This window comes from Dreissena polymorpha, chromosome 1, assembly GCF_020536995.1.
Source record: "Dreissena polymorpha isolate Duluth1 chromosome 1, UMN_Dpol_1.0, whole genome shotgun sequence".
In the NCBI taxonomy this organism is placed as follows: domain Eukaryota; kingdom Metazoa; phylum Mollusca; class Bivalvia; order Myida; family Dreissenidae; genus Dreissena; species Dreissena polymorpha.
Window position 1 is genome coordinate 140,821,919 of NC_068355.1, and position 15,108 is coordinate 140,837,026.

General features: G+C 34.1%; 1 protein-coding gene across 2 annotated transcripts in view; it reads right to left on the minus strand.

The window, feature by feature from the left end:
* LOC127852879 (chitin-binding domain protein cbd-1-like) overlaps positions 1 to 15,108 on the minus strand; it is a 45,710-nt gene that overhangs the window by 10,467 nt on the left and 20,135 nt on the right. Inside the window, exons 1-2 of one of the 2 annotated variants that reach the window (XM_052386910.1) lie at positions 10,548 to 10,700; positions 8,816 to 8,966 (exon numbers count right to left, since the gene is read on the minus strand). In XM_052386910.1, coding sequence (XP_052242870.1) covers positions 8,816 to 8,966; positions 10,548 to 10,590 — 194 coding nt within the window. In that variant the 5' untranslated portion in view covers positions 10,591 to 10,700. Of the gene's footprint in view, positions 1 to 8,815; positions 8,967 to 10,547; positions 10,701 to 15,108 lie in introns of those variants that run through there. The other variant, XM_052386918.1, reaches the window with a different exon arrangement.

Consider the following 15,108-nt stretch of genomic DNA (forward strand, 5'->3'; position numbering starts at 1 on the left):
AATCAGGATAAATGTAATGCTACATTTTAAAAACCAATTTCTATGTTTCTAAATTGTTAATAGAATATCATCTAGTAATCGGTACAAGGACAAAAATAAATATAGGCAGCTATACTACCCAAAGTAGTTGATTGAAAAACCTCTAAGATAAGAACATATTGTATAATAGTTTAAAATAAATTGGTAAATTGCTTAGAAAACGTTTCAGAATTATCTTGCATGTATGTTTTTTGAAATATTGTTCTCAAAGTGATTTTTTCCAAATATTGGAAACATACAACTACAACTTTTGTTAAAATTTTGTATTCTAGTCTACACTGTTCGTCAACACTTGTATTGTATATGTCCTCGTGGGCTTAAATGCCTTATTGGATTGAAATAAACTGTCTGTCTGTCTGTCTGTCTGTCTGTCTGTCTGTCTGTCTGTCTGTCTGTCTGTCTGTCTGTCTGTCTGTTTTTCAGTAAAATTCATAATATCATATACGAGTCGAATGTTTTCTCCTATAAATTTACCCATAACAAACCCTGTTTGATCTTTGTTTATCAGATGATCTAAAACTGTCTTTAGTCTTGCAGCAATAGTTCCAAGGCTAATTTATACACAATATTTAACAAAGTGATTGGTCTCCAATTTAAACAAAAACTGTTTTGATCTGTTTTCTTTCGGAATACATGTGAACCGGGACATGAAACCTCTGAAAATAATAGAAGACCTTCCAATGATAAAGATTGTCCAGGACTTAAAGTATTAGTATAGCATTCTCTAAAAAGCTTTCAATGTCAATATCTTTTATTTCTGCTGAATCAGTGTATAAGTTCTTATAAAATAATTCTGCTTCTTTAAAAAAAATTTGATTGTTCATGTATAACATTGCCATCAGGCGTTTCTAAGAACGGTATTGTTTTGTTAGTGTAATTGTACTTTTCTAAATTGCAAAAAAAAATGTAAGTTTTTCTCCATTTTCTATCCAATCAGCTCTTCAACGAATTACATTTCTTTTAGTTTTTTCTTCTCTTATTAATTGTAATTCATTTTGGAGATTTGTCAATAAAATTTCATTATCCTGATTCAAATTCTTCTCAATAACTTCAATTTGTTTAATTAACTCATGTTCTGTATTCATTTGGCATTTCTTTTTATGAGATGAATATGAAATTGTAGAGCCTCTGATTTCCATCAAAAGTGTTTCTAAGAAAAGCTGGTCGTTAATTTGAAATTATATATTCGCATTACAAACTGATGAAATTTTTTCGAAATTATACACTGGTATAGCATATTGTATTTTAATTTGTTCTATTTAATCATTTATGTAAGTAAGATAGTCATTGTCTAAAAGAAGAGAGTTGTTAAATTTCCAAAGCCCTTTACCATTTTTAATATTTTCAAAGTCCAAAGCTTAATTGATAACTAAATGGTCAGAACGATAACTAATTCCAATTTTACAATCTCTGATATGGGGTAAGAAATCATGAGTAACCAAAAAAAAAATCAAGCCTTGCCTGTTGCAAAGGATTCGCTCTACGCTAGGAGAATTCTTTCGTTCCCCATGTATTTCTCTGTATGTAATTTTTTATCAGTGATAAAGTTTATTAACGTGTTTCTTGCGTTTACATTATTATTATTTGATTTGTAATTACAATAATCAAGATTTGTATTTAACACTAAATTAAAATCGCCACACCATATAAATGATTCGTTCCCAATATTTTCAATAAGAAAAATGTTTTGATAGAAAGCGGGGTTATCATTATTTGGTTTATACACATTAATAAAGTAAACTGTTTCCCATGTAAATGAATGTTTAAGCTTATATAGTTACCATTCTCATCTGAAAAAAATTTGGTTGACCATCGCATCTAATCCTTTTGAAAATAGAATCCCAACCCATCGCGAATTAGATTTTGAAAAACTGAAAAAGGCTTCTGCATTCCACATTGAATATAAATGTTTCTCCATGTCTGATGTAAAGTGCAAATTTGTAAACAAAATATATGTGCTTTCGTTTCTTTCAAAAAATTAAAAACATCTGATCTTTTCTGGTGGTCATGTAAGCCTCTGCAATTATATGAGATAATGTTTAAATTATTCATAATTGCTAATACTACACAATTAAACCACTATTACAAGAAAACTATAAACACCAACAATGTAGCTATAAACATGTGCTAAAGTTCGTAAAACCTTCATAAGCTTAACACAGAGCATGGCAAACATACATAAATGCACAGAACAAAATAAAAACAACGGCAAAACAAGTGTGGAATATAACATTTATAGTGTAAAAACAGTGCAAGATAAATTGCCCTAAATATAAGACATTAATATTTGGTATCGTCGGCTTCCACAATTTATTTAAAGAAATTTGTGTATATTCATTATACTTTTGAAACGTTTATATGCGTATTCTTTATTTAAGTTTATGTAATATATTTTGCTTAAGCATCATTGCCTAATGTGTATATACAATTTTACACCAATGTCATATCAGAGAAATAAAAGCAATTCAATTAAGTTTTAGTAATATAGTATACTTAAGCATTATTACCTAATTTGTATATACAATTTTACATTATTTCATAACAAAAAAAAATTAAAGGCAATGCAATTACATTTTATAGTAAGCATTATTGCCTTAAATGTATGCTCATCTTTTGATTACTTTTATTTCAGAGAAACACCATGAAACAAGTACATTTATGTACAAAAGCAATAAACGTTTGTATACATCAGCATTTAAACAATGCAATAATAACATTTACATATATTGATTATCGACTTCTGTTTGACAAGTATATATACTACAATACACTATCAATGTAAGCTTTACTGATATAAAAATATCGAAAAGCTTTATTTCATTTAATGTAGTATTTAAAATAAGTGCTCCGATAGTTTTAGCAAAGAGTAAAATATCACTGTAATTATTTTGATAAAGGAATCAATTTACTCATCAATGGAAAACACATTTTCTAAACCATTTAAAAATGCCTTTGTTCTAAAGTTTAACTTTTGGGTAGACACTAGGAATGCCTTGCGGCATAGATGAAAAATATCGCTATGCTATGAAAAAGAACAACGTCAACAAAGAGAAGCATGTAGTATCTCACCACTAAGCTATACAAACAGCAAGACATGTATACAAGAACTACAATTTTGTGATGTGTGATTTACTTTTAACTGGCATGAACAGTCTGTACTATCTAAGTGAAAATAAATTGTATGGCATGGAATTAGCACATTTAGTATATGTCACGCATAGCACACTATTGTTTTTTTAATAATTTAAGATACCTAAAACGAACCTCTTATCTTAAACCGAAAAGTATAGTTAGTAAACAGTTTGCGTATATATTGTAACGTGGTTTATATCAAGCAACAAACTCACACATATTTCATATTAAGTAAGAACATTTTTCCGACAAAGTTTACCAAGATGCGAGAAAAACAATCATAACAGCATTCTAAACGTAGACTGAAAACACAATATTATTAATTGCACAGGTACATATTTCTAATCACTCGCAAAACAACTTTAACCGTTATTGTAAATTGTGGTCATTGAGGTGTAACCTTTTCGTGGCACTCTGGATCAGCAGACGATTTATTTCATAAATCAATATCTTACGGAGGAATCCGAGATAGCCGATGTATCACGATTGCTTTTCGTGGGTCGTCCACCGTCTGATATACACTGATTTCTCAGATGTATACGTATAACTAATTGGCAAGTTAATTTTAAGCAAGTCAATATTTGTGTTACTTTATTGTTTCAATTATATTTATTTAATTATATATATATATATATATTATAAATACTTATATATATATATATATATATATATATATATACATACATATATACTTATACTTGTACTTATTTAAAAAATAATTTTATTTTATCGTAATAATGCTTTGGTACCTTTTATAGGGATAATACACGTTTTCGAGGGCATGATCATCTGCGGGCGCTCGAAAAATCCATTCCTGTCCGAGTGCGCAGCACGAGGGCAGGAACGGATTTTGAGAGCGCCCGCAGATGATCATGTCCGAGAATATGTGTATTTTCGCTATTATTGCATAAACAAATCACACATACCAAAATAAATTAAAATAACATTGAAAGCAAAGTTTTGTTCATTCGACATCGACAAAATAATTCGATTATTTCAATACAGTTCAAGGTTGTGTTTTACATATGCCTCACTCGGTCATCATCCGAAATGACGAGGCTTTACCTTCGGATATGCAGTCTACGATTAAAAATGTGTTTAAACAGTGGATTAATGCAAAGTTGAAATTCAGCCGCGCAAATTAAGAAATGAGAAATTATTTTGGACTTAACAGCAGGATCGTTGAAAGTACATAATCACTTAAATTTACAGCAGTCTTTTAAAAGTGTTGAGTAAATAACCTTAGGCTTAACTTCATTGACGTTGCCAATACAATAAAACTGTTGTCAAGAGAGTGCAGATGGTATTAGTTGAAAAGTGGATTGAAATAGGCATTGCCATTATCCCTGCATGCATGAGGAAACTGGTGCTTATTCAGTTCCCCATTTATGGTTACAATACACTAAATGATCGCTTCATGTAGGGCTGTACTCTCTAAAAAAATATCATAGTTGACAGGAAGGCATGTTTTACACTTTTTACCATTATTCAGGTGTTATCTTGCGGAGATAATGGTAAGGCATGAATAGGTGTTCAGTACTGAATCCCTGAAATATGATACACTTGAAGACTATAGTAAACCATTGCACTAGAAAAGGTTACATTCCACTAAGAAACGGCCGAAAAAAAAACGTTGCAAAAACAGTCGATTTTGATTTGTGTAAAGTTCTTTCTTGCATTGTACATGACATATGTTTTTTATTGCATAAATCGATTCCGCTTAGAATGGCCTTTAAGAAAAGGTATGGTTATGGGGGTCTCTATGTGCAAAATGTTGCATTTATTTTCGCTCAAAGTTGTCGCTTTTACATTGAATTATATAGGGAAACTATTAGGTGTATTATGACCTAAACGCAAAACCAGGCCTAGTCACAAAGAAGCTGTATTTACAGAAAATCATCATTTTTTTAGTGAGATATGATGCGTTTTGGCAAATTTCACGGAATAAATGCGTTTGTTTCACGAATTTAAGGAGCATCGTGAGTTTTTAAGAAAAAAATACGTTTTCAGAGGAAAATAAGAAAAAAAATGTACAAAAACTCGTCTTGAGCATCTCAAATCGCAACAATTTGTGCTGAAAGAGCTCATGAACACGTTTTAATAGTTGTTTACCTCTTTTTCTACATAGCTTGTAACACTATTCCAGTATTTTGACCGATTGTAATTATTTAGGGTAATCGTTTTACGCCTGAACGCCCGTTATAAATCAAAGCTCCGAACGCGAAAGCCACATGGCTTATCAGGCGTTATAATAAAATGCATTTTCAAGCATTTCTACGTGAAAGATCGGTCTGAAAATTGGCATGCACATAGAAAATAGGTTTATAAGTATCGAGAAGTGCTTATTTTTCGCGATGTTAACAGTAAACGTTGTCTTATAGGTTACAATACACTAAATGATCGCTTCATGTAGGGCTGTACTCTCTAAAAAAATATCATAGTTGACAGGAAGGCATGTTTTACACTTTTTACCATTATTCAGGTGTTATCTTGCGGAGATAATGGTAAGGCATGAATAGGTGTTCAGTACTGAATCCCTGAAATATGATACACTTGAAGACTATAGTAAACCATTGCACTAGAAAAGGTTACATTCCACTAAGAAACGGCCGAAAAAAAAACGTTGCAAAAACAGTCGATTTTGATTTGTGTAAAGTTCTTTCTTGCATTGTACATGACATATGTTTTTTATTGCATAAATCGATTCCGCTTAGAATGGCCTTTAAGAAAAGGTATGGTTATGGGGGTCTCTATGTGCAAAATGTTGCATTTATTTTCGCTCAAAGTTGTCGCTTTTACATTGAATTATATAGGGAAACTATTTGGTGTATTATGACCTAAACGCAAAACCAGGCCTAGTCACAAAGAAGCTGTATTTACAGAAAATCATCATTTTTTTAGTGAGATATGATGCGTTTTGGCAAATTTCACTGAATAAATGCGTTTGTTTCACGAATTTAAGGAGCATCGTGAGTTTTTAAGAAAAAAATACGTTTTCAGAGGAAAATAAGAAAAAAAATGTACAAAAACTCGTCTTGAGCATCTCAAATCGCAACAATTTGTGCTGAAAGAGCTCATGAACACGTTTTAATAGTTGTTTACCTCTTTTTCTACATAGCTTGTAACACTATTCCAGTATTTTGACCGATTGTAATTATTTAGGGTAATCGTTTTACGCCTGAACGCCCGTTATAAATCAAAGCTCCGAACGCGAAAGCCACATGGCTTATCAGGCGTAATAATAAAATGCATTTTCAAGCATTTCTACGTGAAAGATCGGTCTGTAAATTGGCATGCACATAGAAAATAGGTTTATAAGTATCGAGAAGTGCTTATTTTTCGCGATGTTAACAGTAAACGTTGTCTTATAGGTTACAATACACTAAATGATCGCTTCATGTAGGGCTGTACTCTCTAAAAAAATATCATAGTTGACAGGAAGGCATGTTTTACACTTTTTACCATTATTCAGGTGTTATCTTGCGGAGATAATGGTAAGGCATGAATAGGTGTTCAGTACTGAATCCCTGAAATATGATACACTTGAAGACTATAGTAAACCATTGCACTAGAAAAGGTTACATTCCACTAAGAAACGGCCGAAAAAAAAAGTTGCAAAAACAGTCGATTTTGATTTGTGTCAAGTTCTTTTTTGCATTGTACATGACATATGTTTTTTATTGCATAAATCGATTCCGCTTAGAATGGCCTTTAAGAAAAGGTATGGTTATGGGGGTCTCTATGTGCAAAATGTTGCATTTATTTTCGCTTAAAGTTGTCGCTTTTACATTGAATTATATAGGGTAACTTTTTGGTGTATTATGACCTTATGCTTAGAAAGTCGTCGAAGGCTGGAGAAGGGAAGTAACTGCGTGTGGACCAGATTATGGATATGAAAAACACCTAACAGGGCTTGAACGGCACGTGAATCGCCTTGTAAATGCACGATTTCTTCCGTTCAAGCCCTCATTTTGCCAAGTTTCTGCACCCCACCAGAGGGCATTATAGATAGAGTTTATGCAATAATAACTATTAGAGTAGGTTCAGTCAACTTTAAAATGACCTAACTTTGATGTTACTACCACGTGTACAGTTATTCTCGGGGACCACGCAGAATTTTAGGAAGTTAACAGTACATGTATATCTGAACAAGAATCACAATTTCTTTCCTTTATAACATTTGGGATTAACACCCAAAAATCATACAGTACAAAAAAAGGAAGGCTCGTGTATAAACTGCTGCGTGCCGAGAATGAAACATGTTTTCATCAGTTGTCATTTTTGATATTGCGCACAACAAAATATAAAGAAAAGTGTAAGATATTATACAGGGTAACTGATGAAATGCTGATTGATATATCTATTTTACGAACGTTTTGCATATTTTTATTATGCGACACACAAGACGCGCTTTAACGGAATATACTGATAATACTGAATGTTTGTATTGTACATATTAGGTTTGTAAGGAAAAGTTACAATGTACACAATAGATTAATTAGATACATGCAATATAACGGTGAACACAGAGTAACTGTATTTTACATCAGGGGCAAACTAACTGTTTACTTTAAGTTGATTAAGATAATTTGATACCCCCCAAATTGTATACAACTGTCAAATTAGTTCTTATTTATACAAAAGAACGGCAAACACAAGGGTTACTTTAGTAAATTTCATACCGATAAAAGATATACAAAAATTTAATTGTAATGTTGTAATAGAAAGTAAATTTCATACCGATAAAATATATACAAATTTAATTCCACAATTAATGTATTATGCTTATAGTTAAAGCTTCACATTGCGTAAACTTATAAATAGGTGACTATAATCTTTTCGCTGATATAGTGCTTTTCTAAAATGAGTCGCGTTCTGAGAAAACTGTGCATAATGCATGTGCGTGAAGTGTCGTCCCAGATTAGCCTGTGCAGTCCGCACAGGCTAATCAGGGACGACACTTTCCGCCTTAATTGGATTTTTGCTAAAAAGAGACTTCATTTAAACGAAAAATTTCATAAAAACGGAAAGTGTCGACCCTGATTAGCCTGTGCGGACTGCACAGGATAATATGGGACGACACTTTTCGCACATGCATTATGCCCAGTTTTCTCAGAACGCGACTCAAATGAACTTCATGACAAGCGAATGCATCTGTAAGATATATGAAGCATCACGTATACCGGAAGTAATCAGTGACATATTTAGTACACATAATCATCACGAATACACATGAATCAGTGACATATTTAGTACACATAATCAGTCACGAATACACATGGAAGCCCTAGAATTATTTAATGATAAACCAAGTTTAGCGTTGTGAAACGTTTTTTAAAGCAAAAACACAAACAAACAAACAAACGCTGCTTCGTAATTAAAAGCAGCAATATCATAGAACTCTTTCAAATCGGGATATTTTTACTATTAAGCGTAGTGAATTTGAAAATAAGATAACAATTTCATAAAAAGGCAATGAAGATTATTTTGAATGAGAGCGATACTACGAACGTACTTGTCACATTGGTTTTTGAATCAGAGCGATACTACGAACGTACTTGTCACATAGGTTTTTGAATCAGAGCGATACTACGAACGTACTTGTCACATTGGTTTTTGAATCAGAGCGATACTACGAACGTACTTGTCACATTGGTTGGTGTTGTTATTGAAGGTCGTATTTTCGGGACAGTCGATGAACGACACCCTACCGTCCGTGCACAATGCGTAAGACTTACATCCGGCCTCGTACACGCCGTCGGGAAGAGCCGTGCAGTTGACGGCATTGGAAGTCCCTGAAACCAGCTATGATTGTTTTATGTTTGTTTATTAATAAGAAATGTTTTGTCTCTTATACTATTCTTTCAATCATGTCATGGCGGTCCGTTAATTTACTCACAATTTTCCTGGATAAAGATAATTTTTTCTTGATAATATTCCTTAGAGCTTCTATTTGCTGTGCACGAACTTATTGTAATAGCAATTTATTGTTTGGTATTGTATTGCAACAGTTGCGTTATTTCGACAGACGCTTTTGTCATTAATAATATTAAATGTTACAATATTTTCGAAATGTAAACCATCACATTCCCGGATGTTAACTACTAATACTGAACTTACAGTTTGCACGTAGTGATTCTTTGGTTAGCCTGTGAGCACTTGATAGCAATCAAGTGTTTACTAAAATGTGCTCACGTAAACATGTATTTATCTGGTATATTGCCTTCATTGATATGTATTTCACGTGCACAGTATAATGTCATGCGCAACATTGATACACGTTATGAAGCGAATAGGAAAACCGGTACCTGTTCTCGATTAAAAGACACGAGATCGGATTTATACTACTAGTGTCATTTCCGGTAGTGCGATGTTCATTATTATTTAACACCATTGAAAAACTATTGAGAAACAATATTGAACAATTGGGATATGTGTCTCGTTAGCCTTACTAATGACTTCTTGAATGACTTCTTGAATGAGAACATAGTACGGTTATTAAATGTCTTACAAGTATCTAACTTGAAAAGAATACTAAAAATAATTCTTCTTTCTTTAAAATGGCCTGAACTATTTCCTCAGTAAAAGCTAAATTTCGCGTAAACAGTGCATATATTATTTTTCGAAACTCAAAATTAAAAATATTTGAAAAGCAAAATCAAATAACCTATAAATAATAACAAGAGCACCGCATAACGGGTGCCACGCTCGGCTGCGGGTGCAGTTTTGAATAGATGAACGCTTGTCAGAATTTTTAGATTTTTTTTAGAGGTCACAAAGACCTTAACCTTTGACCTAGTGACCCAAAAATGGGTGTGGCATGTAGAACTTATCAAGGTGCAGCTACATATGAAGTTTCAAAGTTGTAGGTTGAAGCACTTTGATTTTAGAGCCAATGTTCAAAACCTTGACAAAATGTTAAGGTTTAGCACGACGCGGACGACATGACGACGGACAAGACACGACACGACGACAATACCTCGGGTTTTCTCCGAAAACAGCCGAGCTAAAAACATGATTCGAAGTTGACTTACATTGTAAATACCAAAAAAAACATGAACAGTATTTGTATAAGAATTGATGTAAAATCATACATTCTAATTGATATGATCAGCGCTGTGAGAAAATGGGGCTTAATAATGCATGTGCGTAAAGTGTCGCCCGAGATCAGCCTGTGCAAACCGCATAGGCTATTCTGGGACGACATATTCCTTGACTTGGTTTTCGTTCAGAGACTTCTTTAAATCGAAAAATTTCATCAGAACGGAAAATTCAGTCTGTGTGGAAAGCAGAAGCTTAACTGCGGCGACATATGTATTAAGCCCCTTTTCCTCACAGCGCGGTACGTAATATTGATCACACAAGATTGTACTTACCTACACACGCTAAAACATAGGTGAACACGATTAATTTGTCCATTCAAAATCAATATATTAACGAAATGAAATGATGGTGCGCGATTACGTGGACACAAATGTGAACAGATTTGCATTTCATCATTTGCGGTCGCGTTGTTTTGAAATGTCACATACAAAGACAATACATCATTGTCATACACTGAATGCATAAAATAAAACACTGGTAAAAAAGATATGAAAATAAATATGTATATGCATCATTTTTATAATCACATATAAACATCAGGATTTGTAATTGTATAAATAAAAAACGCATTTGCTTACAAAAATGTATTTTAATACTCTGAATTAACACTTAACTTTCAGTTCAATATCTGAATGCGTTTACGCATAAAAAGGTCCGGAAAGAACTGTTATTCTAGAGAAAAGTAAGGGAAATAAATCAGACAAGTTTAGCGGCACGATAAACCACTGCGTTATTTTCCCCTTTGTTTGTACACGTGAAATGAAGCACTGCGATTATTTGGACCCTTCCATTAGATAAGGAATGCCCGGGGCTTCTCGGATTATGATTTATCAAGACTATCCTATACATTCATGTTAACGTGGAGAGTTTCTAAATCGTTAATGATCTGTTTAAACTACGAAAGTGTTGAGAAAAGTACCTGAATACTACACGTGGGTCGTGTGAAAGTTATAAACAAGACGTTGAATGCTAGATGGTCGTTCCAAGTATTTGTGACACAGTAAAGACTCTACATGCTGGAATAGAAAACACTGGCTTGCTATATTTCGTTGCTTATTTTATAGACATTTGTACTGATCATCCAGTTTATGCAGTTTGCCGATGAAATGTTCGAATTGTTTACAAATATATAACATTTTTCTTAAAATACCTCCTTCACAATACAAAAGGATATACGTGTTATCAACTCCACCATGTACCGTGTATAAATTTAACAACTAAGGAACTTTTATTTCGCGCGTAGCTTTTTGGTTATCGAAGTGCTATCCGTTATCCAAGTATCCGCATTACCAGCGCGAGTTTAGCCTGTCAGCAATGTCTTTTGTTGCCGAGCCTCTCATCTTGTATTAAAGTCCTGACACTCTCGTACCAGGTATTCAACATAGGCCCCTAGATTAAGCTCTAATGCGTTTGAATTCCAGAGGTCTGTCTCCTGCTCCGTGTTTTGTAATATGTTGTTTCTTCGTATATAACATATGTTTTTTCTGGAGCCAATCGGCCATGTCGGCCTCCCCCCCCCCCTCTTGCTCTGAAAGTACTAAAAGGTCTTCCTTTTCATTTTAGCGTCAGTTTCCGTGGATGATACTGTTGTTCTAAATTCTACCGTTAAGCGGATGGCGATCTTGATCTGGAACTCGAGGTTTCTTCTTGTTTCAGCTGTTCTTCATCGGTGGCGGACAGTGCTTGTAACGATCGTTTGGGAACTGGAAGGCCCATTTTAACAGTACGTTTCATTTTGGCTGGTATTTTGACGTTTAAGCTATGTACACGAAATAGGAGGCGAGATCTGAGTGTAGAATGGTGTGTTCTGCAGGTAATTGTACAAGGGTCTTCTAGGTGAGAAGCGCGTGTACCGAACACTGCATCAACCGAAGAGCCGGATTCATGGAATTATAAAATATCTTGCTATTATGTAAAAAATTGTCGGTCATGCGAAATTCGTGTTAGAGAGGGAATGAGGGAGGGATGGCGGTAGGAATAAAGAACTCAATATACGCAGAAAGCGTTAACAACATTTATCAATCGGGACATAGGGGAGCCATCAACTTCTTGGAAAAGGGGAAACTAATTGACAAAATCATTTAACCCATTTATGCCTAGTGGACTCTCCCATTCCTTTAAATTGGACCAATTTATTTCCAAAACTCGGGATGTCTAGAATATTTATGTCTATATTTAGAATATTTCTTACCGAAATTCATTTAAGCAAACAGCGCAAACCCTAATGAGACGCCGCATCATGCGGAGCCTCATCCGGGTCTACGCTGTTTGCCTAGGCATTTTTTCTAGAAGCTAGGCATAAATGGGCTATAGTATCCAGGATACCGCTGATCGTGCATTGGTTAAATTGATCGAATAATTCTGATTAAATCTATAAAACGGCATCTTTCACGCCATTGTTAAAACACATTAAGAGTACGTTATAACATGCACTGTATGCATGATAGTAATTGAATACTGGTACGCCAAATATCGCATTTGAAACTATTTCTGACGTACATATAATTTTAGATTGGGCTAAGTAAACGTGATAGCATTCAATGATGCGGCGTCTCATCTGGGTCTGCGCTGTTTGCTTAAAAGAATTTCTTTAAGAAATATTTTAAATATAGAAATAAATATACTAGACATCCCTAATTTTGGAAATAAATTGATCCAATGTAGAAGGATGGGAGAGTCCACTAGGCATACATGAGTTAAAGATGTCACGATTGCGCAGCCGGAACGACGCCTGGTGTAAATCTTAAAACTTTGTTAAACAATCATTTATGAAAACAATTACACATATTTTTTAGAAATATATAGCATGATAGGTAATACAGGTATTCATATGATATAAAATATTCTATAGAGAATTAAATATGTCATATGGTAGTAATTGCTAAGTATGAGAGCATTAAAGTATTATCTCTCTAGTCCTGCCGTTGTGCCGACTACAAACTGGCATTTATAATTAGAAATAAAAACAGAATTAGAAGATTGTTGAGGCTATATTGCACGAATAGATCACCAAGCAAATTGACTATTCATGTAAATGAGACAATCATTCGTAAACTGCACGTATTCTTTTTTGCGCAGTTTTATAATTTTCCACATATACTCTATCTATTCATTCGGGCCCACTGGTGGAATTGTCTATCAAGATTTCATCGGATAATTGCACAGGTCGAGTGAGGTCTAAATCTGTATTAGACAGCTACGCCAAAAATACGTAAACTAAGATATATAGAAAAAGTTCGACCTTAACTTAAAAAAGATGTCAATACATATAATATGGACAAAATATTGGCTATCTTTGCTGTGCAGTATAGTATCAAGGATACACAGGTTGGTTAATCCCCAATAATTTTGTAGATTTGTTCATACTACACAAACATACAATATTTGGTTCTTCAACTTAAACGATTACATGTAAACGTCTCGGTAACGCATGGAGGGCCAGGGGTGGGGGGGGGGGGAGGGGGGCATGCGTGTATGAGAGCTTACCGGGTTTAAGTGAGTGTAGCTGGAACTTACTTCCAGGATGGCGTAGTTTTCGTTTTTTTTCACGACGGAGTAGCGGATATTTTTCACCTGGTAAGCCACTTTATATTTAAAGCTCTTTTAAATTATTACGCCTTTCGGCTCTACAGTGTTTGCGCTTCCCATGCGTTTTTCTGTCAAGATCTTAGAAGTGGGGATAAGAAAATTATAGAAGAAAAACCGTCCACATATATGTTGTATACTTAAATGACGTTCGAGAAATTGAATGTACAAATTTCATTTTCTATTATAATACACAGTATTGGCGCGCGCGGACAGTACAATCAAACTAAAATCACGAGCATTTCATTTTCCCGGCGCCGTTTCATCTCATGTAACTAACTCATATAACTTATTTATTGACAAACACATCGCTTTGATCCCCCTTTTTGGAACTTCCTTCCTTTTAATTGTATAACTGTTTCTACTCTTACTATTTCCAGGTATCAAGACGACAATGCCATCATTTAATTTTGTGCTCATCATTGAATGCCTCTATTTTATGTTCTAGCATGACTCTCTTGATAGAGTTTTTGGACATTCATCCGTTGTTATATATAACATGCAACATGTTCTTCTGCATCGAAAGAAGTTTTGTGGCATGTTTAGCTTCATTGGTTAAAAGATAGTCGCAATGCTATTCGACTTCCGCCATTATCTATACTTAATAACAAGAAGGCAAATGCAAATAATCACAAAAAATTATACAAAGTAAGTACCATGTACTTGATTCGCACGACCTTCGCACATCCATGGTACGTTTATGTGGTAAGCCATTTCAATGTCAGAAATCTGTTTGTGACCGCAGTATTGCCTTCACAGTGTGATGCGATTTTTCATGTGTAAAAAAGCCATTGCAAAAGTTCAGTTGAAAACTTAATCTTGCCTGTTAGCACTATACGCATATATTTCATATTGCTTATATTTGTTTAACCCTTTCAGCGCTGGAACCGAATTTTAAAGACCATTGCAAACAGTTTGGATCCAGATGAGACGCCACAGAACGTGGCGTCTCATCAGGATCCAAACTGTTTGCTTTTCTGATAGCATTCTTCGAAAAAAAATCGAAGAAAATGCTAATTTTAGAAATTCAGCAGACGACATTTTAGCAGACGACAAATTTTTCAGCATGCAAAGGGTTAAAGAAACTCTGTTCGATTTTGTAGAATGTAGTATGTATTTACTGCGCTTTGATGTGAGCTATTAATTTATGCAATGATGAGACCGAATTACTCAATTATTAACACATAATCGACGGAAACATATCAATATAGACATAGACATGAATGTGTAAGTTTGATAAAACACCAT